This window comes from Misgurnus anguillicaudatus, chromosome 22 (assembly GCF_027580225.2).
Source record: "Misgurnus anguillicaudatus chromosome 22, ASM2758022v2, whole genome shotgun sequence".
NCBI classification, from domain to species: Eukaryota; Metazoa; Chordata; class Actinopteri; order Cypriniformes; family Cobitidae; genus Misgurnus; species Misgurnus anguillicaudatus.
The window spans coordinates 38,999,707-39,027,060 of record NC_073358.2 but is presented as its reverse complement, the minus strand read 5'-3'; the positions used below and the strand labels follow the sequence as shown (position 1 = coordinate 39,027,060).

General features: G+C 36.9%; 1 protein-coding gene across 3 annotated transcripts in view; it reads left to right on the top strand.

Annotated features, from left to right (window-relative positions):
• Window positions 1–27,354, top strand: part of npas2 (neuronal PAS domain protein 2) — a 66,926-nt gene that overhangs the window by 21,224 nt on the left and 18,348 nt on the right. For 2 of the 3 annotated variants that reach the window (XM_073860268.1, XM_073860266.1), the window contains exons 2-4: window positions 23,429–23,811; window positions 24,669–24,725; window positions 25,623–25,777. In XM_073860268.1, the coding sequence (XP_073716369.1) occupies window positions 23,738–23,811; window positions 24,669–24,725; window positions 25,623–25,777 (286 nt within the window). In that variant the 5' untranslated portion in view covers window positions 23,429–23,737. Of the gene's footprint in view, window positions 1–7,828; window positions 8,176–23,428; window positions 23,812–24,668; window positions 24,726–25,622; window positions 25,778–27,354 lie in introns of those variants that run through there. The other variant, XM_073860267.1, reaches the window with a different exon arrangement.

Below are 27,354 nucleotides of genomic sequence, written 5' to 3'. Positions count from 1 at the left end.
ACTCATACAACATCATCCTTTTACGGACATCTCTAGCTTCATTTAAGTTAAGCGTTCCAATTTTTATCTGACTCATAGTATTTTTTTTTTAAGTTTTACATTAAATTAGTAAGGAAGCTGAAGCTTATGCATGTGATCAAAAAAATAAAATAAAAAAGTGAAAATAAAACAGAAGACTTGGGCTTAGGGATTTAAACCATAACATTATTTTCATCTCTAAGAATTTGTTTTTTTACCTTATTGACAAACTTCCTTAGACGGAACACTTCAAGATCAGTAAAAGCCCCTTCTTTCATCAACAATCTTGTGTCCTTTACAAAATGCACACGATTAGGAAAATAATCCTCAATCTGTACACCTTTTAGTCCCTTTGTCTCTTGGAGAAAACGACTAACGTCTTCAGCTTTATACAAAGCATTTACATTTTCGTTTTGAGAACAAACAGAGAGCTCAGAACACACAGAAGCACCAGAATCAGAATCTTCATCATCTGAAGCTATACTCTCATCCTCACCATCACATTTCTTAACTTGTTTGCTGTTTTTATCGTTTCGACTTTTTTTCCTTTTAACTGGGATTTTAAAGGTCGGATCAACCTCCATATCCAAGTTACAAGCAGGCAAAGTCAAATCCTCCCCTACACTGTCTCTATCTTGTCCTGTTGGTGCGCAAGACAGTCTTACTCACTGCATCCGCGACATCTGTCACTACGGGCTCTACCACAGCAACTACATCAAACAAAGGACCAAACACCCGCTTATCCGCGCAGCTCGTTCCCGCAACCGGCTCGTCTGCCGGTGCATTCGCGGCTTCACTCGTTTCAAACTCTAGCGAAGCAACCGCGGATGCGCTGCTTTCATTACCAGCGCTCCGCACTGTAACTATATCAGTCTGCTCTGGGTTTTTATTTTTATCAGGACAGTTGCGAATAAGATGCCCGATTTTACCACAACCAAAACATTTCATTGTCGTATCAGATGAGGCAAAAACAGTATAGTCAAAGCTATCTATCTTGAATTTGAAAACTAGGTCAAGTTCATCCTCACCATTCATCAAAATCATGAACACCTGTCTCCTGAATGATACGAGATGTTTCACTAAAGGCGATTTGCAACCGAGCGGAATTTTCCTTATGGGAGAGACAATTTTTCCATATCTAGACAATTGCTGCACGATAACCTCGTCTCTCACAAAAGGGGGGACATTTGAAAGTATTATTTTCTTGGCAGGAGTGCTTAAGGGGAACACCGGCGTGAGTGAACCCTTGATTACAACGCCATTTTGCACGATTTCATTTGCCTTCTCAATGGAACTTAAAAAAAGCACAATCACACTATTCATACGCGATGCTGACACGATATTTTCGTGACACACCACGTCTCCTACAGCCAAACACACATCCTCCACACTAGCGTTCGAGTCTATTTTAACTCCGTGACGCCGAGTTAAATTCTCGAAACGCAAAGTGTTTGGTGTCGTCATGCTTCCCAGCAGAAGGCTGGAAGCAGACCTCCCAAAGTAAACTAAATAAACACTATCAACCTCAAAATAAAACAATAAAAAATATACAACCAAAGCACAAAGGGAAAAGTTAGAAAACGCACTCTTACCAGCCACAGACGGCTTAACCACTCACACTCACCACGCTCAGCACACTCACTCCCAGCATGCACTCGAGAGAGAGAGAGAGAGAGAGAGAGAGAGAACGAGAGAGTGAGGACAGAGAGGACAGCAATTATCTCGGCTGAGAGAGTAAGATGACCTCCTGTGAAATTACTGTACAGTTTAGAGGTATATTTCTGTCTGTAGGGCATTAAATATCTCTCCTGTCCTGACTGAAAACTGCCCCCATACTCCTGGTGACGTACATAATCTTGTGTTGGACTCTGCGAGAGATGTAGAAAGGTTAAAGTATTAGTTCACCCGAAACATTTGAATTCAGGTACATTCCGGTCATATGACTTCTGTTTTCTGTACAATGACAGTTCACTGTGACCATGGATATCAAACTCCAAAAAACACCTTAAACACATAGCCTAAATGACTTGTCCCCTTTATTCTTTATGCACTCTAAAAATGGCTGGGTTATTTTTGACCCAATGGGTAAATATTGGACAGAACACATGTTGGATTAAAATGACCCCATGCTTGGTTAAAAATGACCCAATGTTGGGTTGTTTTTATGCAACCATGGGGTATAATAGCCCAGCATTGGGTCAATTTTAACCCAGCAGTGTGTTCTGTCCAATATTTACCTATTATGGGTCAAAAATAACCTAGCCATTTTTAGAGTGTGGTGTCGCTATTAAGTTCTCTTACATGGCAAGAGCTTCATTCACAGTCAGAAAAAAATAAAAAATGGTCCCAAGCTGTCACTGGGGCGGTAACCTTTATAAAAAGTCCTAATATGTACTACTTAGGTACTTATGTGTATACATGTGGTACCAATATGTACTTGTGAGGTACTAATATTACCTCTTTAGCAAAGGGTACCGTCCAAGGGGCAACCTTACGATCTCTATCGTGAAGCCAACACAGAAGTGCCTTAAACTGCAATTCATCGACTGGTCACTAGAGGCAATCCCATATTAAAATGCCCAACTTTACAACAGAAATAAATGTGTTTACAGCCTGGTACAAAAATGTTTTTGGTCTATATAGCTATTTTTGCCCTTTATGACAACTGTGAGGGGGGTGAATTTTTTGTAACTCATCTGTTTAAATTATATAAAACCTTAAAGTTCTGCATAATTAAGGGCTTGGCCACTTAAATGTGAGCTGCTGCTGTCAATACCGTCGAGCTATGTGGGCGTGGTTTTAGCAACCAGGCCCCACCCACATCTTGCCTCTTTGGCCATTTTCGGTTATCCGTGAGTGATGCACGGTGACGCGCTGCCAAGATGGCGATGGCAACTATTGGCTTCTAATGCCCTGTCCCAAATGGCACACTCCGGATTTCTGGACTTCCTCAGAGTCCACACTTTGATGACATCATGTAGTGCAGACCTTAGGGACCCTTGACATGAGTCCACAAAGGGCGCATTGGAGTCTAGTTTTGGGACAGACTTGACCGTCACGCCGGAAATAGGAAGAGAAGTTGCCCATAAGTATGAACTCCTCCCATCCGTCTTCTGATTCATCTGATTGCTCTTTCGCAAGGGCTTCTGGGTTAGTATAGTGCGTGAAGCCTGCAGCAGTGCGGGCTTCGCCAAAGACCGAATCGAGGGTGCAAAGGGGGCGCTGATGAGCACACTTTGGAGCGTAAAAATGACAGTTGGGACTCTACGGACTTGTGGACTAAGCGAGCATGTGCAACAAGACTGAAAGTCCACATGAAGTACGCTATTTGGGACAAGGCCAAAAATACTCTTCACAAACCTATGGGTGACGTCACGGACACTACATCCATATTTTATACAGTCTATGGTACCACTCCGGTGAGGGCTAGGGACTAGTGATGCACAGGTCTGGGTTTTTTCCAACCCGTGGGTCCCGCTTTTATGAAATTATTTGGCCCGCACCACTGTATCTATTTTTACAACCGGCCCTGCCCTGCACCCGCGAATATTAAATAGACATAAAGTGAAAAGAGGCTTTATTTTCGACTTGTGTGGCTTGGAAACAGCTATTAGATTACATCGCCCTGTAAACTGGCAACAACATACAGTTATGAACTATAGAAACCAGCATGGTTGTATTAATAACAAGATAGGATAATGATAAAAATTTTCAACATTTACAAAGCAGCATATTCATCTGTATAGAAGAACTATAAATACCTTTACAATTAGATTTAGCAGCTTGATCTTTTTTGTTTTTAATGATGTAAATTCCCGACCTTAATTTCTCCTGCACCTCATCTTTCATCTTTCTTGTTTTGTTGTTGTCTGGCAGCGGGAACTGCTTGGTGCTTTCGTGACGCAAGGTTAAAGGTTTAGGGACATCACGCAAGTTACATTGCTACATAGCCCTACGTATTGTAACCTTGTCAAAAAACCTATTAAATATGAAAGTATATGAAGAGTTTTGTTGCAAGACAAGAACTCTGTTTTTAACATTTTTGTCAAAACATGTTTTTTATTATGTTATCATGTTATTATTTTGTTTTATGGTGCTACTTAGCTGTATTTTTTAAGTTATGAAGGTTTAAATCAAAACAAACCAACTGCAGTTGAATTGATATTAATTGTAATGCACAACCAAAAAACGAGATTTCTAAAAAATTAAAAAAACGGAGTTATCTCGTTTTGCAACGAAACTCTTCCTATATTCCCAAATATTTAATATAAGCTATAGGGAATTGCACGCAACACACAACGTGCCCCGCAAATAAAGTGACCCGAAGGGCCGAGGTTTATGAGATGACCCCCGCATCACTACTAGGGACCATTTTTTGACACTTTTTCAGAGAGTGTAACAATTCTTCAGAATTACAGAATTTTTGTTTTGGGGTAAACTAATAGGCTTTATGCCCAGCTGCACTACTTCCTGAACTTCAGCCAGCTCCTTGTTTCCTATCTGCCATTATTGGACAAAGTGATTAATCCAGGTGTGCCTGACCTCAGTAGTCACAAACAAACTGATTAATCCAGGTGTGCCTGACCTCAGTAGTCACAACAACAATAATCAGACACACCGGGATTAATCAGTTTGTCCAATAATGGCAGACAGGAAACAAGGAGCTGGCTGAAGTTCAGGAAGTAGTGCTGCTGGGCATATTAAAGTGGCCATGGCATAAAAATCTACTTTTTCCATGTTTAAGTGCCATCATTTGGGTTCCCAGTGCTTCTATCAACCTATAAAATGTGAAAAAGATTAACCCAGTAATTTAGTTTTGGTAAACCATTCTCTGCAAGCATGTGAAATATTAGGTCATTGAAATTTGGCTCTCCTTATGATGTCATAAGGAGATCTTATTATAATAATACCGCCCCTTAATCTGCACTATCCAACCACGGCACATCCATTTAGTGCAGAGAAAGAGAGAGAGAGAAATTGTAATCAGTGTTTGAATTTCATCAGCTCATTTGCATTCTAAAGGACACACCCCAAAATGCTACACTTTTGCTCGCACCTACAAAGTGTCAATTTTAATGTCATAATAAATTATCTATATGGTATTTTGAGTGAAAACTTCACATGTGTACTCTGGGGACACCAAATATTTATTTGACATTTAAAAAAAGTATTGTGAAATGGCCCCTTTAAAAAGTCTGTTTACCCAAAAAGTAAAGAGATCAATATTTTAGAAGTTACATTCCCATGTATTTGAAAGAATCTCATTTGTTTTACCAAACAGTTGCCAAATGTGAAATATTACATTCCAGAGTATAGATAAACAAAAACAAGACACATGTTATAGTAATAGACAAAGATCTTATAGCTACTGTTGACAAGTACCTGTTTGACAGTAGTTTGGTAACATTCTTATTATAGCCTATTGCTGCAAACACAGATAACACATGGATGAGTATTGTTTGGTATTTGCTTTCTTTTCTTTGACTTGAAATTATATTAAGGTAAAGGAATGAATTACGTTTAGTTAAAAATGACAGAGACTGTAACATAAACTGATGCCGCAGAGATAGTGAATAATGTCAGCATTTTAGATGCTTCTGTATGTAAACGTGGGGCTGTTTACAATAAGATGGGTGGCATCAGGAAGCAGGGGTTTCTCTGTGGTTATAAATTAACTGCTGAAGTGTATCAGACTGAAGTATGCGCCGTGCATGACATGTAAACTAACCACAAAAAAGCAACAATATTTGTAATTTATATGTTCATGAACTTGGCTGATGACTTAATATGAAACACCATTAGTGAGAAACACTGCGATCAAAGCATAAAAAGACAATTCTGTGGATATGTGTTTCTGTGTGAGATGCGTTTATAAAGAAGTAAATGTAGCACAATTGTAAAGGTATTAATGTGTTTATTTGTTTTGTGAGAGTTCATGTGGGTTTGGTATGATCTCAATGGATTGTGTTGTCGGGACAGAGGCCATTTTTCTGGTTTAGGGGAGTGGCCCTACACAGAGAGCATCCAATGGCTGGCTTGTGAATTCCTGTTGAACAAATCACTTGACCTTTTACAGGTTTGCGACAAACATTTGTATGCTGTACACTCGCTCTTAACACATTTTTTATTCTGACGAGGAACTTGGTGTTATTATTTTTCTGCAAGTAGTTTGAAAATAAAAATCAACTGGATGGTTGACATAAATTATTATTGTGTTGTTCCACCGATTCAGTTCGCTCCCTCTCAATTTCTTCATCCCAGTTCCTCATCGCATGTGCTGCTGTTCCACTGACCCATATTCCTTGTAGTTCTTTAAAGCTACAGAGCCTCCAAACCAAAGTAGCACAGACATCAAATACCCAGTGTCGAGGCAAAGCATTAAAAGAAAGAAAGGAAATTATGGTTTTAGAGATCGTCTTTATTGGTTAAGCTTTATTTATTGCATGACACATTTTTAAGCTTCTTTGCATGAATATCATAACAACTAAGGCCATTAAAGTGTTAAGAAGCAATTAAATCTATTTGGTGAGTGCAGACATTTGTGTCGGTAAGGTCACACAGGTGATGTGCTTCAGAGCTCTTCTTCTGGCCAGCAGCCATGTTGGATGGAGGATCTGACGGAGGATTTGCCATGGCAACCGCCTGAATCCTCAAACGGCACACATTATTTCTGCTTTAATGCATATATGTCCTTGGCGGTTTTAATGGTTTAAAAAAAAAAAGAAGTAATTGTTACAAATCAAATCTGTATCGCTTACTTTGCCAAGTAATGTTTAGTTTGTTTTCAAAGACCTTATTTAACACACACTCGCAAAAACAAGCTATTTTAGACTTGTTTGATATTCAGCATTGCTCATTTATATAACTCTATTTGAATACACAACTGTTTGTGTAGCATTGGCTTGACCGTGACTATCTGATATTGTTCATCAGATGGTGATTTTGTAAGTGGCGTCATCCTTACCTGGATTTACTGTATTAGGGAAATGTGAAGACGTTTGCCTCCGAGATAGAAGGGGCACAATGGTACAGCAGGCTTTCGTCCATACTTTATTTATACTAGTAGTGTGAAGATCTGTTACATGCAAATTCATGTTATATTTCACACTGTCGTTGTCCCCTCCAGCTACCACCATAATGGTCTTTCATTAATAGTCATACTACACTGTTTTGCATTGTATCCTTCATGTCAGCATTATTTGCAACATTTCCATTATGTTTACATATTTATATATCTGCTGTTTTGAGCTGCAGCCTTAAACTTAAATTTACAATTATAATCTGCTTACCGTACTTCTAGCTAGCATTGCCATCAATTTGTCATCTGCACTGGACATTTGATAGACTTTAATCCTATTTTATGAAATCGAGAAGAGGGCTTTTGCAAACTTGTATGGTGGACAGTAGACAGTGTTTCCCTAAGGGGCTGGAGATAGGAGGCCTCAAGATGATTTTAAATTATTTAAAATAAAACTAAACGGGCAATAAAATTTGCTAAACCCTAATCTTTCTAGTATGCCAAGCTTAAGAATATTGTATTGGTTAGAAATTAGCCGACGAAATTGGGCTTTACATATTGTTGTGGGCAATGGGAGTTAAAGACAATTCCACTGCTATAGTTACAGTATAGTTTGTCGACTTTCAGGACGGTAAAACAAGACTGTGTTAAAAAAAAACTATGAGTCACCGGCGCTCCATGTACACAAGGGCTGCAAGACTTCTGAATATGCGTAAAATTTGAGGTTTTTATGTCCGTGGATGTCTATCTTTTCTCCGCCGTGTATGTTCTGTATATGAGTGTGTATGTATGTGTGTGTGGCTGCAGGCGGTTAGTGATGTCGTTGGTTCAGTATTGAGCTCCCGTCTGACCTACTTTCCTACTTCGCATCAGCTCGTCGCTGTTTACAGGCGGAGGATGTGGACCCGGTGACGAGCAAAAAGCTCAGACCCGCACTGAAACACCGAGCCGTGCATCGCTTACGGTGGAACTCATTAGTTTTATGCGTGTTTCACGCGTGTTTGCCTTGCACCCGACTTTAAAGCGGCTTTTTTGTCGGTTGTTTATGGTAAAGACGAGAAAGACAGCTTCCAATGAGGCGCGAGCAGAATGTCCACAGATAGCCGAAGTGAAGTGGGACCTGCGGTCTTACGTGCACGGTAAGATTTTCCCGAATTGCACTTTTGCTGTTGAAAAGGAGTTCAACCGTTTTAATACATTCTGTTTGCTTCCACTGTGGATCAGCGAGACACACTTGAGTCACAGTGAGTAGAAATCAAACTCATAGTGTTTTTGATTAATAAGATATTAATGTGTGAGGGTCGCGCGGAAGCTGCACGCGGGAATCGTTTGATATTTCCTCACCTTCATCGTGATGGACTGCGCGCGCACAATAAAAGCCTTCAGTGCACATTACATATTTTATAAAACTATTAATTAAAACTTTATAGTTTTCCGGACTGTGATGTTTCATAGTTTGACTGTCTTGGTTTAGAACGCATCTACATTCTTTGTATGCGCTTAAAATGGGTCACTTCAGTCCTCTGAAACCAGTATATCCAGTCAGCATAAACTTGTCACTTTGGGCAGTGCATAAAGTTTGGACCCTGATTCCGTATGCTTTTGTAACTTGAAAAATGATTTAAATTCATTTTTACTCAGGCTTCTGTATGCCTTAAATCAGGGGGTTTCAAACAAAGTCATTTGGCTGTTTCAGTGAATAACACAAAGCACATTTTGGTGCAGTTTATCACCAGCAATGGCAATGGTTTTGATATATGCTACCATAAAGTATTTTGATATTGCAGTAAAGATTATATTTTATTCATACAATGACAAGGGAATAACTCTAAAAGAGAATAATTGTTTTCCCTATTTTTCCATTTAAAATGTTTAGTGGGTGTTGATGGATTATATCCAGCAGTGGAAATAGCAGAGATGACCCTAATTTTGGATATACATTACATTTTCTAAACCACAGATGCAGAAAATAAAATTGTATTTGCATTGTTACATGGATGAAAGTCCTACATTTGTAACTTTACTTAAATTTACTCCGTTTCCAGCCCTGATACCTAGGTAGGTCCTGGAAAGGGAGTTTTGGCAACCCCTGTTTTAAAGGGGTCATAATATTAGGAATAAAGTTTGCCCTGATCCATTGACATTTTATAGGTCTTGATATCATTAATGCATCCTGCGAAACGATGTAACGTAAGCATTTAATCGTTCTCCAGAAAAAAACGAATGAAAAATGGCTGGATTAGTAATATTCATATAGATACATTCTAGGGTTGTGTTGAAAAAAAAATCGATTCACCAATTCTGAATCAATTTTCATATTAATTTCTAAAGATCGATTCGTAACTCAGAGGATCGATTTAATAATTAATAACTTAAACCTGCAATGTCATTGAATTCACGCATGCGCGCGAGGTGGAAGGACATTAAAACAACAAACGTGGAAGGACATTAAAACAACGAACATGGCGGTCAGTAACATTAAGCAAGCGGTTGTTTTGAAAACTCCAGAAACGCAAATAGTATCAATATGTTGCATAACTACAGTCCTGTAATTCAGGTAACAGCTGGAAAAAATGCTTTTTTCAAAAACACTTATCTAAATCTCGAAGATCGGATCGAATCGAATCATGATAATCAATTCAAGATCTTGAGAATCGGAATCGAATCAATTCTTAAAACTTGAATCAAAACCCAGCCCTAATATATTAATTCTCATATGACCGAAATGCAGGTCTGCAGCCTCCCTCTTCTCTGGACCAGAGAAAGCCATAATTTTTTCGTTGGCTCCGCCCACTGGCGTTCAGTGAGCAATTTAAAGGGATCTGAAGTAGTAGTTGTTTGCAGTCATGATAAGATTGTAATAACAGTAAGATTGCGATGTCAGACAAATATTGTGCAGTTGCAGGTTGTGGAAAACGAGCACCTTTGCAGGGCTTTTGAAGGATCCTGATGTCAAAGAGAAATTGATAGTTAAACTGTTGTAAGGTCATATCAGCTCTGACTTATGTGCCTACTGTTTTGGACTAAACAAGAATCCAGCAAACTGTAAGTAATGTCGAGTAACAAACTGTAGAGTAACAAATAAAGAAATTACAAACATTTATAAAAAAGAAGAAAGTTGCACATTAAGTAAGGTCTAAAATTAGCACGCCACACAGAAAGGTCCCCTGGACAAAGTCTTTGTCTGACTTAGCCCCTGCTTGAAGCAGAGACCTTTTTTGCTGTGAGACATCAACGATGCGTGCTAACCCACTGTACCTTCCTCTTCCTCTAATCATGGTAACAATAAACAAACATCATTCTTTCAAAATAACAGCATAACAACATAAATAAAGCCATCAAACCTTAAAACAGTCATCTTTTTTAGTAAATATTAACCAAAGAAGTGAACATTTCGCAATGCATGCTGGGAACCATTCAGATCATTGTTTTTTTTTATTGTTTGTTCAGATTACTCAGTTTGGCAAGTTGGGTAAACGAGTTGGACAAAAACGTACATATAATATTTGTTAGCTGGATGATTATGCTTATTTCATTTAGTAAACACATAATAATAAATTGAACCCTTCAACAAAAAAAGAGTTCTGATCTTTGAAGGGATTATCATGTCTGACTGGAGCTGGACCGGACCCATTCAACCGCATGTGCGTTTGTGCGTACAGAAAGCTGCTCACTTTAGTGCCTTTTTATGGTTAAATTGTTTAAAATCACTTGAATGTAAACATTTGCAAGCCTTTGAAACATGTGCAAATTATAAACTTTCCCTATTTAAATTTGCGTATTAATCCGCGAATCGCATGCGAGCTGAACCGTGTACGGATCACGGATCAACTGCGATCCGTCACAGCACTGGAGAACATAATAAAATAATAAAAAGAAACATGTCATGACCCCTTTAAATGACACACTCCTTTCCGTGTCCTTGGATTCCTGCTGTTATTTGGGCTGAAAGTGCATGTTTGGGTTTTGTTTTTTGTGGTTCAGGAAATTATTTGTACTTGAAGACAGGTGCATAAGCCAAATCTTGTAATATTGCATAAGGGCATTGTTGTATGTGATGAAGAAGACTAGTGTGAGTAAGTTTGTATGGATATGTACTGGATCTATTATATCTGTCATATCTATGCCATATGTAGAGTCTGTGGTTATGTGTGCTTGTACTTGGGTAATGATTATTATAAGAAGGCTTTTGAATTTGTGTATTTGTGTGAGTCAGTGTGTATATGTATACATATGTGAGTGTGTATCTTGTCTTAAGTGTGTGTGCCATTTGGGGGCCCCTGGTTAAGGGTGTGTTTTGTAAGTTGGGCCCCTGCTTAGGCCTCATGGTCAATATTGTAAATAGTGCAACTTGTGAGAGTGATGCAATAATTTCCTCACCTCTCTCACACAGGAATTGGGCTGTTTACCCATGAAAATCACTCATTGTGCTTTGTTACTGTAGTTACCTGTCCGGTAGGAGTGTATTATTACTAATTAGAGTTTGCACAGGCATTACTACACTACTGCCATGTCTGTGTTAAGCACATATTGCCCAGAGAGACAAATTAAATTGTTTTTATTAGAAGGATGCCAGGATGCCCCGTTGGTCCTTAATGAATCACTTTCATTTTATCATTGCAAAAACGTATAACAACATGGCTTAAGAAATGACTATGACGGCAGAAAGATGCAACAACATTGTGGCAAAAAACACTGCCTGTCTTCCAGTAGATGTGTGTGTTGATAAATGAGTGAGGTACACTTAAACAATTCGCATGGCTGATGAAAGCCACAATCATGTGCAAAGTCAACACCATCCTGATTCTGTGCATCAACACTTATGAATCAAGTCTTATAAGCAGCTTTTTGCAAAAAGCCACAGTGTTGTTGTATCTGTCTGCCACCGGAGTCATTTCTTAAGCCATGTAATGCATTCTCCAATGATGAAATGACAGTGATTCCTTAAAATTTTTTAACCATTGACTAGTGAGGAAACATCTGTACCTCAGATGATAGAGAATTGCGTTAGCAACGCAAATGTCATGGGTTTGATTCCCACATTCTAAGAAAGGATGTGTTGTTTTGTGCTATCCTATTTAAAACATTGTTATTTTAAGACATTATGTGTCATTTTGTGTTCAAATATGCTAGGATAAGATTAATCGCGATTAATTGCATACAAAATAAAAGTGATTTTTAGTATAATATACAAGTGTGTGCTGTGTGTAATTATTATGTATATATAAATACACACACATTCATGCATGTATTTAAGAAACATTTACATGTATAATAATATATATATATATATATATATATATATATATATATATATATATATATATATATATATATATATATATATATATATATATATATATATATATATATATATATATATATATTCTATTGTATATCAATTTTAAAAGATTATATATAAATAAACATTTTTTAAAATGTAAATATGTAAGTGTGTTTAAATATACATAATAATTACACATAGCACAAGCACACACACATATGTTATGCAAAAATTAACTTTTATTTTGTATGCAATTAATCGCGATTAATCTTTGCCCAGCACTAAAATAAAAGAACAAAATTGGAACAAAATGTGTTCTAATAATAACACAGAGATGTGTCTAGTTAGGGACAACACATTAAAAATGTTGTCCTTAATTAGACAAAATAAATGTGTTTTAACACATCCATTTTAAGAGTTTAGGGAACACACATGCTTATATATATTTTTTAAATGTTTTACATCCTTTCTGAAAAAGAAAAACATCACCTTGTCTCACTAATCTCTCTGCATCAACTTGGCACTTTGAAGTTTGAAGTATTAAAATAATTTGGCTATTGCGAACGTATTGTGGTATTTTGCCGATTTCGGTATATCTTGCAGGTCTGAAGCCTATGCATACATAAACTTAACAGGAGTGAAGCAAAGTTGTGGTCATAAAAAACAGTATTGCATACAAGTGTTAATTTATGGTTTTCTGAATGAGTTACACAGAAATTTGTTCTGCTTTTGTTTCAAATCTTTGGACTTATTGGTGCATTAATATCCCTGTTACACTGCAAGTGTTTTCCTGTCATTGCTGTACATTCCCCAGTGATTCCTGTCCTTCCGGAATGCTCCTGGGGCCTCTCTGAACTACACCCCCCCCAAACACCACCACCCAGTGTGACCCTTGACCTTGTTTCTGAACCCAATGGCTATTTACATGCACTGCCATTGCTCGTGTTTATTTGATCATGTTCAGGTGTGCATTAGTTTGTTTGTTTGTGTGTGAGAAATGCAAAGAAGTGGCACAAAATTAGTTGTTGTTTTGATACAGTAAGTGTTCCTGTAGCTCAACTGGTAGAGCATGGTAGATCATTAGGTAATACAATACTGATATAAAAGCAATGTATAGATGCAATGTAAGTTATTTAGGATAAAAGCGTCTTGCAAATTCATACATTTTAATGCTGATATAGTTATATTTCTTAAACTGACCTCTGTGATATGTGGTTAATTTAATAAGCTTTGCTTAATAAACACACAAAATATTTTTCCATGTGCTGCTAATGTGCTTGTACAGACATTAAGTAAAAGTGCGCCGTAGGTGTGTTTGCTGAAAAGTTTGTGTGTCTCAAGAAGTGATCATGAACTTGAACTTTGATTAGGACTGTGTGTGTGTGTGTGTGTGTGTGTGTGTGTGTGTGTGTGTGTGTGTGTGTCAGTCAATGCTGCTGGATGTAAACATGTTTTCTTACAAGCTCAACGCGCACTTCACAAGGTGTGGCCAAAGGTGGGTTCTGTTTGGTCAGTCCGGTAAAGACTAACATTCCAACACTTTGCTAACCTGGTAAATCTAAATAAGGACCTACCACAATTATTTTAATGCATTTTGATCGATTAAATAAACAAAATTATTGACAAAATTCTTTATCATAGTAAACATTTGTTATATTTTATTAGTAGTTTATTACAAAGGGAATTGTTTCACCTTCCCTGACTACCCATAGTCAAACAGATTCACACACACGTTTGAGTTTCTATCCAGCATATCCAAAAGTAACCACAGTGAGTCTACTTGAGTCTAATATTCAGCTTGGTCCTGTTTGAAGTGATAACTAAAATTGTTCATAAAAGGAAAATTAAGAAAGGCAGAGTCACATATGTGCTTGTGTTGAAGTATTTGAGTAAGGAGGGGTTGGCTGTTGACATGTTTGATTTTTCTGTTGCTGAAAGACAAAAGTGAGATTTTCAGGTCTTTCTGCATAAGACAGAGAGATTTTCTCCCAATTCTGAGTGGTTCCCTTTATGTGGTTCACTTATTCTCTTCTCTCATCCATAAAAATGTCATAAACAATTTACAAATGTCTTAAAGGGTTTACAGTTTTGTTTGCGGTGCAGATGAAAGGAAAGTAACATGTCCATATTGAGCAGTGGTTTGTTAATCCTGTAGTAAATCTCAGTTTGGCAAACTTAAAAACTATATATTAAAGTGACTGTACAACATCTGTGTGTCGTCATATGATGTGAATGTGTGAAACTATTGTTGATTTTTTTATAATTATTACTTATTCTAAAGTTGCATGTTGCCTGAATAATAAATAATAATAACTGTCAAATTAAAGTTCATATTTTCTTTAATTATTAGCAGAGTTTGCTGTGTTTGATAGAAAACTTTATATTGACTTGACATAGCCTTTAATGTGTTGTGTTCATTACAAGAAGATGTATTGCAAAATGCTGTGAGTTTGTTGTTTATTATTATTATTAGAGAGTTTGTAGTGTTTAAGTTTAGTAGCTAGAAAATATATTTTTTGATGGCCTAAGCCATGGAGAAAGTCAGACCAGTCAAAGACAGCAATAGCTGGGTCAGGGGATAAGTCGCAGGAATATGCCTGAAATTTTTTACTCCACAACTCATTGAGCTTTATTTGATTGCTTCACATTTGATTTTGCTGTGTTTAACAGAACGTCTGCATTACTATAAGGAAAGAGATTGCTGGATTTATTATTAACAGAGATTATGATAATTACTAACAAACTTTGTTGTGTTTATTACATTAACACAGTGCTTCTAAAATAGTGGGGCGGGACCCCCAGGGGGGCTCGAAGCGACACCAAGGGAAAATACTTTTTCAGGAAGTGATTTTTAGACCGATGGGAAAATACTTTTTCGGGAAGTGATTTTTTTTGCACCGTCACTTAAAGACATTACACCCCAATCACGCTGATAAGCCGCTTGAGTTTTTTTTATTATTATTTATTGATCATATTTAATTTAATTTTTCAGTATCAAATGGTCAAAAAATATTATACTTTAAATAAGAATTGATTTTTTTTATTTCAGGCAAATTGATGCATTTTTAAGTCTTTTCTGTTACAGACTAAAAAACAATGTTAATAAAGTTATTCTTTGTTGTAAGTTGATTGATATTTCTTTTTTTTGTGTTTTCTTTAATGTTAATAAGGATACAATGTTTTGCAGATGTGTAATTTTATAGACAAATTATACTATTTACAGTCGCGGCGGAGAGTTGGGGGGGGGGCGCGAAATGTTTACTTCTTCCTGGGGCGTGACAGAAAATAATTGAGAAGCATTGGGGTTATGTTTTTTATTAATGGGGATTGGTGTGTTTATTATTTGCAGAAGTTTTGCTGTGTTTATTTACAGAGAGATTGCTGTGTTTATTATTAGCAGCTACTTTGCTGTGTTTTTTTTAATGGAGAGTTTGCTGTGTATTAACAGAGTTTGTTGTGTTTATTAACAGAGAGATTGCTGTGTTTATTATTAGCAGAGAGACTTTGCTGTTTTTATTAACAGAGAGATTGCTGTGTTTATTATTAGCAAAGACTTTGCTGTGTTTTTTAACAGAGAGTTTGCTGTGTATTAACGGAGTTTGTTGTTTTTATTAATAGAGAGATTTGTTTTTTAGCTCAAAATACCATATAGGTAATTTATTGTGGCATGTTAAAATAGGCACTTATGGGTCTGAGCAAAAATGCACCGTTTTTGTGTGTATCCCTTTAAATCGAAATGACCTGCTCAGGTGGGCGGAGTCTCAAGCGCTTGCGCTGTAGACAAGGCATTGCATTCTCTCACAAAAGAATTTAGTACGAGATGTTCAGCATTATATATTTGAACAAGTTTAAAAAGTCAATCATCTGTTTTATGCATACTAAATACATGTTTATCAACAGATGGGGAACATTGTGGAAGAAAAATAAAGACTTTTAGGTCTCATGATGCCAGTACGTTTTAAACAGGCACAATGATTTTCAGCATGTTACAATAAAATACACTTCCACAAACACTCAGAAGTTTATTTTTTGACCAAACCACACGAGCACATTTAAATGATCTGTAATAAAACAACACGTTTAATGCTTAAACTTTAAAGAAACAGATCAAATGACATGTTTATTGTGTAGACATATTACATTCGCGTTTCTGTCAGTCTCTCACTCTCTATCTTGTAACTCCTCGTATTCATTTGAATCTTGAGAGAAACATTAAACAACATATTTATGCTTATTGTGTATGATAGTGAATACGAGTTGTTCTCTCACTCTGTCTTGTGCAGTGCATTAATCCTCGTGTTCATGCATATAAACTTCAGAGAAACATATTAAACAACATACGTGAAAGCGAACCGTCGCGTTGCTCTCTCTCTCTCTCTTTTGTTCGTTCGCTCACTCACTCACTCACTCACTCACTCTCTCTCTCTCTCTCTGTTGCTCTAAGGTAAGGTTAATCCTTTAGAACGTTAATTCAATCTTTAGAAATTTTATTAAATCTACAGGTTATAAGATTGTAGGCTCCTGTTTGTGTTTGAGGGAATACAAACGCGTCGTGCTGTCAGTCATTCTTTCTCTCTGTCTATCGCACTCGTGAGGCCATTCATGGTTGGATAGCACAGTTGAAGGGGCGGTATCATTATAATAAGAGCCCCTTAATACGTCATGGGGGGAGCGAAATTCAAATGATCTATTTATTCACATGCTTGCAGAGAGAGCCTTACCAAAACAAAGTTACAAGGTTGCTATTTTTCATGTTTTCTGGGTTGGTAGAAGCACTGGGGACCCGATTATAGCACTTAAACATGGAAAAAGTCTGATTTTCATGGAATGTCCCCTTTAACAGAGTTTGTTGTGTTTATAAAAGAGAGATTGCTGTGTTTATTAGCAGAGACTTTGGTGTGTTTATTAACAAAGAGATTGCTGTGTTTTTTATTAACAGAGACTTGGCTGTTTTTTTAACAGAGAGTTTGCTTTGTTTATTGTCAACAGAGGTTTAGCTCTTTTTATTGTAGTTTTGAGATACTGGTATATTCTTTATTAAGTAAACAAATTTGTTGTTTGGTATTATTAGCGGAAGTAGGTGTGTTTTTATTAGCAGAGCTTTCGCTGTGTTTATTAACATAGTTTGCTGTGTTTATCATCAGTGAAAAGCTTGATGGCAATGATTATTACAAGTAAAGCATTTGCTGTGTTTGTTGACTGGTTATAAGTGAAAAGGTGCTATTCTCATCTACATTTTCCTATTTTATTACTTAGCAGAAGGTTTGCTGTATTCATTATCAGTAGAGCATTTGCTGTCATGCAATCTTCATTCTCTTTCATCATATCCATTTCGGTCTTTAGGGGGAATGAAAGATTAATCTGTCGTCCAAAGTCTGTTTATCTGCGTCTTTGTGCAAGTCAGTGGTTCTCCAAATGGGGGGCGTGAGATGATGCCAGGCAGGGGGCCCCAGTTTTATGTCATTTTTTAAAATGCATGAATCCATCATAAAGTATGTGCAAATAAGGCTAACAACGGCACTACATTGTGTAATTTAACATGTTTTGTTTAATTCAGATTCTAAGTTTGAGATTTGTTGTCATTCATTTTGGGGATGCACCCTACACAAGGGTGGGTATTTGACGAAAAGTTTGAGAACTACTGGTATAAATGTGTGGGTGAAAGTACTGTGTGCATGTATTTATAAGAATTGTTCAGCTGTATTATACCTGTACTTCCATCCTGTCATAATAAATCTTACGTCACTTTTGCTAGTCTGTCACCATTAGTTTTGCCAATTCATAATGAACTAATGTTCAAAGTTTTAAAAAAGCAAGAATCATATGTTGTTTCTTGGCGGTAGTCTGTTGTTTCAAAAGTGGCAGTCACTATCACATTTCTGTTCATTTCTGAAGACTGATCTGTAAGCCAGCCTCGGGCACACTGCTATTGGTAACAGGGTTAATATCAGCTGAATTGGACTTAGAAATGCTTTAACATGTTCTGAATTATAAGATTTTTACTTTGTTTATATGGCTGATCCCATAGTTTTATGGTTGGCGTTTGCATGTGCATTTCTGAAAAGTATTTAAAACACAAGAGCTAAAAAATTATAAAAGTGTGTGTTTAAATAGGTCACTCATTCTCACACACTTTTCATGTCAAGAAGTTATGTCCACAAACCACAGTAGATGGTTTGTGCATGTGAACAAAAATGTTTTGCAACATTAAAAATACACTAATTTATTATTGTTTCTTGTTTAGTTTTGCATTTTTGCAATAAGGAAATGTTCTCAACTCTCAGATTGGTAAATGCATTTCTCTGTATTCTGTATTTTAGTGCAGTTATAGTATAGCTTGAAGCCCTGCAGCCATGTGCACCTGCGATTTGTGGATCTCACTACAAATTGTGTGGTCTACATTAATATTTCCACATTGAAGATTTTCTGACTAATGTTTTAAACAGTTTCAAAACTTCAGCTCTAATCTGACATCTAGCAAGAAACCAAAAGGTGTCAGGAGCTTTCCACCCTCTAATTGCTGATTACTGGAAAACCGGCAAGTCTTTTTGGAATTCCAGTGCGGAATAAATGCCTTCATTTGTTACAGACAGAAATCCAATATCAAAGGAGACGCATACAGTTAGACATTAGTAATAACCCAAGCATGTATGTGTGATAGAAACAGGCAGAGCGAACTAAGTGTGCCAGAGAAAATGTGATGCTGCAGTGACCTCACCACCATTAACTACTAACATTACAATGTTCGTCTGACGTTCAGACTGCTTTTACCAGTTACATTTATGTTTAAACTACTTAGAATGCATAAATGTCAAGTAAAAGGCAGCCAAAAAAAACCCACCATGTTTGCTATGCCTTTAATTACCAAGAATCGCATAACAAAACAAAAAAATATATACTAAATACATTAAATGTTTGTCCATTTCTTTCTAGACATGCTGTTATCCTCAAAATGACCGATGTACCAGGATTTCTAATTATTAAAGTAAAGTAAATTAATAAACCCATTCATCACTTTAAACTGGTCTGTTAATGCATCAATATAGCTGGATTTGTTTTGCATGAAGTGTGTGTTAATGATTCTCAGCTGGTTTTGCTTTGAGACCGAGATTACATTGGAGATCAAGATGGAGATCATATAACAGTTTAACCAATTATATCAACAAAATCAAAAATTGAGATGTTTTTTTAGCCCAAACCATTTTTTATTGCAAATAAACAGATATGTGTGCTCTGTAACTTATTTCAGGACCATCTTGAGTCAGGACCACTTATATAGACTGTTACATCGGACGCACGTACGGTGACGCGATACGCGTTTGGTCAGAACTTTACCTCCGGTTTCAGTTTTTTTATTGTCCGACTAGTTGGTAAACTGAACTTTTTTGAACAAATAACTCGTCGAAAATAACAAATGTTTTGGTTTCCTAGGTAATCTACTTGTTGTTAATTTATTTTGTTTATATAAATAAACTACATTTAAAGTACTTTGTTGTTATTTATTCTTAGCAGAGTTTATCGGAAGTTACGTGTTGATCACGAAAGCCGCTTGTTTATGTTGTTACTGCTGAAACGTTATATTTTATTGACAATTAAAGCAGTTGGTTGGTGTTGGCAGAATTGTAAGATTCAGAGTGAATTCCTCTAGGGATGCACCAAATGTTTGGCAGCCGAAACTATTCAGCTAGAAATTGCAAAAAACACATCTTTTACGGACATTTGAAAATGTTTTCACACAGCCGACATGTTTGCTGCATTTAGCGTGCTCCCCTCCCACTCTACGCTGGTTGCGTAATTTGATTGTGTCATCAGAAACGTTATTGTTCAGTTAAATTTATTCAGTCTTTTCACTTACTCGACCGAACACCGAAAATGTATTTTTTTATTATTAAGTTTTGGTTGCGGAACATTCGGTGCATTCCTAAATTCCTTGACTATCCATACAGACTTGCTTCTGAAAAATATGGCGGCATCCGCCGACACAAGCGACAATGACTGTTGACGGCTGGATGGCCGTGTCCAGTCGTGCGACAAAGTTAAGACATTTTTTTACTTTATGCAAATTATGAGCGACATTCGGGAGCGACTATCAATGAGAACGAAGCAGGGGAGTTCACGTCATCCGTCTCTCGTCAGTTACTGGAGTGGACGTTACTCATTTGTTTATGACAACCAGATATATAAACGCCTCTTTTGAAAGAGGCGAGCGACACACAGCGACAAAGTCGCTTATAATGTGAATGTATTATAACAGTTGATGGGCACGGAAAATGTTTAACAAAGTTGGCATGACAAGGTAGCATAACTGGCACGATTTTACTGTACGTTCCTCTCCCATCTCTGCAACCAGGCCAGGGCGCGGTTAACCAAACTGCGCCCAGGCATGGTACGGAGCGATCACATTAGTCAGGCGTACCAGGGTTTGGGGATTTGAATAGTGTGGTTTGGATAGGATAGATAAATAAATCCCTGACTCAAACAGAACGCTTTGATGTGTCTCAGTTGTATTGGTAGGCATCATGAATCAGCTGAGCATTATCTGACTCCAATCTTATTGATGTGGCCTGACCTAATGTTATCTTTGATGTATGGTTTTGAATAATGAGGGCATATCAAGCAACCTGTCCACATCACCATCTGCCTAATTACTTTCTATCAAGTGAAGATACATTTTTACCAAAATACTGTAGGTTACTGCCCCAGTGACGATTTTCTGACAGTGTACTGGTTTGCATACAGTTAAATGGTAAAATTAGTAAATTTAACCTAATACTACAATTGCTGTTTTGTTTAAGAGGAATGTAAGGTATTCCTTTCTGCTGCTACAGTACTCATGCACACACTCTTTCTTTCTTTCTCTCTCACTCCCTCCCTAACTGATTCTCACTCTCCCACTTTTTTCTCTTTCTTTCTGTTGTGTTGGATTATAAAGAGGTTGGTGTAAAGGATGTTTCTAGGTCACAGCACTCCTTGTTGTTTTCCTAAGGGTTGTGCCAATGCTGCATTATAGTTTAAGCCTGGGTGTCATCACAATACTTCCCGCATGCTTTTTATTTGCTTCATCATCAGGTGTTACATGAAACGTTACACAAAAATGGCAAATGTGAGTGAGCAACACAAATCTGACCGTTTTCACTGCAATCCAAAGCGGATTGATTTGTATAAGTCAGATGATTTTTATAATTAGACTGCTTTGATACACCCAAAATTTGGCTACGTGACTGGTTATCTGCATGAGATGACTGCTGGTTATTGAGTGACCCATCAAAGTGTATGATGAGCAGGTTTTGTGTTGCAGTGGCCATCAATACAATTCTTTGTAAAGGTTATTGTGAAGGGGTGAAAAAACATTAGGCACCTATTCGTCAAATTCCTCTGCTTCTACGTTGTAAAAAATACTTTGCTGCCTTAAAATTTACAAGTCATTTCAACTTACTATTATTTATCTTGACTAGAGATTAGTTGTTATAACTACAGGTGAGTTGTTATAACTTATAAAATTAAGTTGACTTTTATAAGTTGTGACAACTCATAAATCTGAGTTGATTTAACAAAAAATTTTAAGGCAGCAAAGTAGTTTTTACAGTGTATTAAATGCATAGCCTGATATATCAAATAGCGTGGTCAGTATGAGTTAGGTGTAGGTGATGGGTGTGGAGCGCACAGCCATTTAAAATTTATATGTTAAAGTGTGCGAGGCTGGAGTATCTGGAGAGAGAGAAAACGAATTTCCAAATATTCTAATAGTTCTAATAGTGGTGGTTATTTTGTTGCATTAAAAACTGTGTTTTATTACTGTATTTTTTGCAAACACTGTTTCATTTAACTCTAATAACAATATTAACCATTATATGAAGTGCCGCAGGGATGACGTATTTTTGTAGGCTAACCCAGAAGTTAGCGGGATACTAGTTCCCTCGCAAAAAAACAATTAATTTGTTTTCCATAGAATTTTGGATTATGGCAAAAAATAATCTCTGTGAATTCAACAAAAGTTTATGACACACATCTTCACATATGAACACAACTTTATGAATTTTGAAGTCAAAATTCTGCTTTTTATATTTCTAGTAAATGCATTTACACTTGAAAATGTATAAAATTTGCGTTCATTTGTGAAGATAAAAACTTGTTGGACAAAACGTGTAAGTGTCATAAACGTAACGTATTTCCAAATTTATGAACTTAAAACGTTAAAATCATGGAAATTTTTGAGGCATTTGGTAGTTTTGATGATCAATATTGAGGGTGATTAACGATTTATGGAAAAAAAAATTAATCTGATACATTTTTACAGCCGTTTAATTTAGTGGCTTTTTTTGTACACGAACAACCCGAAAGAGTAGTAAATTTGCCCATGGTGTATTGTTTTTTTTTATTTCAAAGCATTTTCTCAAAATATGTGTAAATATAAGATTTGTCACCAAAAATTATTCTATTTGCTGAAACACAGAGAAAGTTGTGGCCAAATTAAGACATAAAAAAACAAAAATGGACAAAAAAAGCCTCAACAACCCATAAGGGTTAAAGCTGTACATTTTTTGTATGTACAATTTCTGGGAATCAAACCTACACTGTTAAAAAGTGATATGAAATCAACATATGAAGAGTTTCGTTGCAAAACGAGATAAATCCGTTTTTAACATTTTTGTCAAAACATATTATTATGTTATCATGTTATTATTTTGTTTTATGGTGCTACTTAGCTGTATTTTTTAAGTTATGAAGGTTTAAATCAAAACAAACCCAAAAAAGTTATCTCATTTTGCAACGAAATTCTTCATATGTTTTATGTTACTTAAACTCAACTTATTAAGTTAAACAATTTCAACTTGTTTTTATAAGTTATGTTAACTTACCACAGGTCAAAACGTAAAATAGTGGGTTGAATTGACTTGGCATAGTATACTATAGTGTGATGCTCTACCGGTCAAGCTTTAAAAAAATGATTTTCATTTATTTTGTTTATTGTTAAAGAGGTCATAGTGTGAAATCCTGACTTTTTCCGTGTAAGTGCTATAATTGGGTCCTCAGTGCTTCTATTATATGACCCCTTTAACAAAAGGATGTAACTGTGATGCTATAACAACTTTTATTTTCTTTTACAGGTTCCACATTTTCTACAACTGACCTTATGGAGAGAGAAAGGAGTTTTAAAAGCATACGCTAGTGAATTTCAACCAGAGGCCAAAATTGACAATATCTTGATGATAAGCTAGTATTTGACATTTAAGTACTGGCCAGCCGTAAGGACACAAAGCGGCAAGCGTCGGCTGCCAGTCATCAATAGAAGGACACCCAAGATTTGTGATTAGCGGCTAACCGCTTGCATTAGGTGGTTAGCGTGTGGAGTTTCTATGGGTGTTTCGACGGTAAACAACACGAATGGGACACACCAGCTTTCACAGACGTCCTGAATGGGAGAAGGAGTGAGCATGGACAGCCTTTCGGAGTTTGGAAGCCTTTGTCCATCCTCCCGGAGGGAATGGGAGTAAGTCTACACTTAATGGTGTAATACAGTAGATTAACATGCCAGAAAATAAAACTTGTCCCTTATTGACTGACCTAAATGTCAGAATGCAGGGTGTTATTTTAGTTTAGGAAGCAAATCAGAATTATAATAGTACCATAAGCAGTGGCAGCCGGTGACTTCTTTTTTCGAGGGCGTACGATGCGAAGTTTGTCACAACATGTATGTAGCTCATCATGTATGTGTGGTTCGTAATTTCAAAACATGTGTTCAACGTGTCGAGCGAACATGTGTGCATCACGTGTCTTGTCAAAATAAGTGCCTGCTGCAGACGCGTCTAAAGGGTTTATGATAAAAGAGACGCTCACGTTTGCCAGATACTCGCATAATCTCACGCGTAATCAGAGTTTACTGTTAAGGGAGTGTCTTGCGTGTATTTTGTGAACGTGAGCATCTCTTTTATCATAAACTCTTTTGACGCGTGTGCAGCAGGCACTTATTTTGACAAACACGTGATGCACATGGTTCACATGACGCAACAAACACATATTTTGAGAACACAGCAACACACATGACACCCCGAACACTTATTTTGTATTTGCGCCCCTCGGAAGAGCAGTCACGAGCCGCCGCTGACCATAAGTACAATAAAAGTAATCCTTATGTCATATGGCACTGTTGCAAGTTCAATGAAGCCTTTAGATACCTGTCAGGAACTAAAATGTACAAAAATTGATTTTTGATTCATACAAAAGAATAAGTTTACATTGACATAAGGGTGATGTTTCATTTTTACGTGATTTCTAATCTATTCAGCAAGATACTGTATTGATGCCTGCATGTATGAATTTTAAAGACAACATTTCTTCTGGTTTTAGCACAAGCAGCTGTGTGGATGATTTAATGGATGAAGATGAGAAGGACAGAGCAAAGAGGTACGGTCCTGTGTGTATGCATGCGCGCTACTCGTAATGTTGTGAGATATTTGATAGTAAGCTGTCACAGAAGACTATAAACTTGTGAACTTCAATTATGGCCAGGGACTATCAGGAAATCACACCTACCACATCATCTTGTCACACTTTTACTCGATACAAAAGCCCTTCTCATGATAGACTGTCTAAAACTGACATTGAGTAGAAAAGAGACTGAAGAAAATTGCAGGTAATGAAAGGGCTTGATGGATTTTACCTCTTAGCAGTGAAGGGAAAATACAAATAATACTTTCCCTGTTTTTATGTGTCAGGGAAATACAAAAATCGAGAAATTAGTAGCTCAAATGCAAAAGCCTCTAAATGCCATAACCAAATGTTATACAGATCAGATCATTAATGAATACTGCTTTGTTGGCAGAATCCGTTAAAAGTCTCATAAAAAATGCTAATTTACAAGAAAACATGTCAGACGCACATAGAGGGTTTTGCATTTGAGCTCTTTAAATGAAAACACAAATGTATGAGATTGCTTGATGCATCCTGCATAAAGTAACGGTTAACTCTACGGATGTTTTCATAATGTAAGTACTTCCTTTGTTACTTGACCTTAATGCTTTATAGTCATCTAAAGCCCTTGTGAGAAATGAATGACGCAAACATCATTTTCACCACAGACACACTTTTTGTCTTTGATGTGTAGGTGTATTTTCAGGGTCACAATGAAAGTAGGCCATTGAAAAGTGTTTCATTCCATTTTTATATAATTGTGTAGTCAGCATGTGTGCATCTGTTTGTCATGCTTACATGTCTCTTCTGTATTTTACATGCAGATAATTGCAAGTACTCCCATCTGTCATAAACAGTTCAAGCATCATCTCTCTCTGTGTTTGTCTGCAGGGCATCCCGTAATAAATCAGAGAAGAAGAGGCGAGACCAGTTCAATGTTCTTATTAAAGAGCTGTGTACTATGCTGCAGGGTCAAGGTCACCCCCGTAAGATGGACAAATCCACCATCCTACAGAGGACCATTGACTTTTTGCAGAAACAGAAAGGTGAGAGAGATTGTCAAAAATGCTATTGGTTGTAAATTATTCTGGTCAAAATGAATCTCTGGATGGTGTCTGTAACTACAGAGAAAAAAATATTTGATGGAAACAGTGTATTTGAAGTATCGTCTTTTGCATTGTTATTTACTATGCATTACTTTGGTCCTCCCAAGTTTTACGTCTAATTATAAGTTTTAGTTTTTTATTAAACAGGTGTCTCATTACTGAATTACACCACTACATCTGCTAATGGTAGGACAATTTAAATTTTTTATTGGAATAAAAACTTAAATGATTGGTCCATTTTCTTAAAAAAAATCCAGATAACCTACTCCCCACCATGTCATCCAAAATGCCGACGTCTTTCTTTGTTCAGTCGAGAAGAAACTATATCCTTCCAGAAAAACACTGCAGGATCCCTCTCACTTCAATGGAGTTTAACAGAGCCCAACACTCAACACTCAACTCAACACCCAACAGTCTCTTTCAACGGAGTTTCAAAGGACTACAAACGATCCCAAACGAGGCATAAGGGTCTTATCTAGCGAAACAATTGTCATTTTTGAGAAGAAATAAAAGCACTTTTAAACTACAAATTCTTGTCTAGGTCCGGTCCTGTGATGCGCCAGTGCGACCTCACGCAATTCGTCATGACGTCAAGAGGTCACAGAGGACAGACGCGAAACTACGCCCAAGTGTTTACAAGTGTGGACAAAGAGGACCGTTGCGACGTTGTTGTATGCGGAATGATACTAATTAATGTCTTTGTGTCAGTTTATTGTTTAAAATGGTCCGCAAATGTGCGTTTCATATATGTAACACGTGACCTCTACGTCACTGCGCGTTTGCGTGGGGTCGCGCTGGCGCTTTTCGGGACCGGACCTGGATGAGAAGTTGTGGTTTAAAAGTGCATATTTTTTATTTTTCCTCTCAGGGGTGACGGTTGTTTCGCTGGATGGGACCCTTGTGCCTCGTTTGGGATCGTCCTTTGAAATTCGGTTGAAAAAACTGTTAAGTGTTGAGTTAAGTATTAAGTGTTGGGCTCTATTTGAGTCCATTGGAATGGGAAAAATCCTGGAATGTTTTCCTCAAGAAACATGTTTTATTTTCGACTGAACAAAGGAGGGACGTCGGCATTTTGGGTGGCATGGTGGTGGGTGAATTATCTGGATTTTTTTTAGGAAAATGGACTAATCCTTTAATTAGCCAGCCAAAATAAACTAGGATGTTTTATTTGGTAGATGGTTTATAAAGAAGCACAGCCTTTTTAAGTAGAAGACAAGATCTAAAATCATTTTTCTTGTCACTGTTCCTTGGCAGGATTTTCATACTCATCTTTAATTGAATGAGGCTGAAAGTCTGCGAACAAATCAAGCTTTTATTTCCCACACAAAATGATAAAAATTCCCCAAAGTGTTTGTAGCTTTCCAAAAATGAAATGAGTATGACTGCGGTTGCTGCTGTTGGCAGATCAGTTATAGGAAAAGTATTTCACCTTGTATGTCTTTGATTTGAATCGCTCACCTCACATAAGTGAGGGTCAGATTATAATTTGATGATATCATGTCAATTTCCGCACAGTC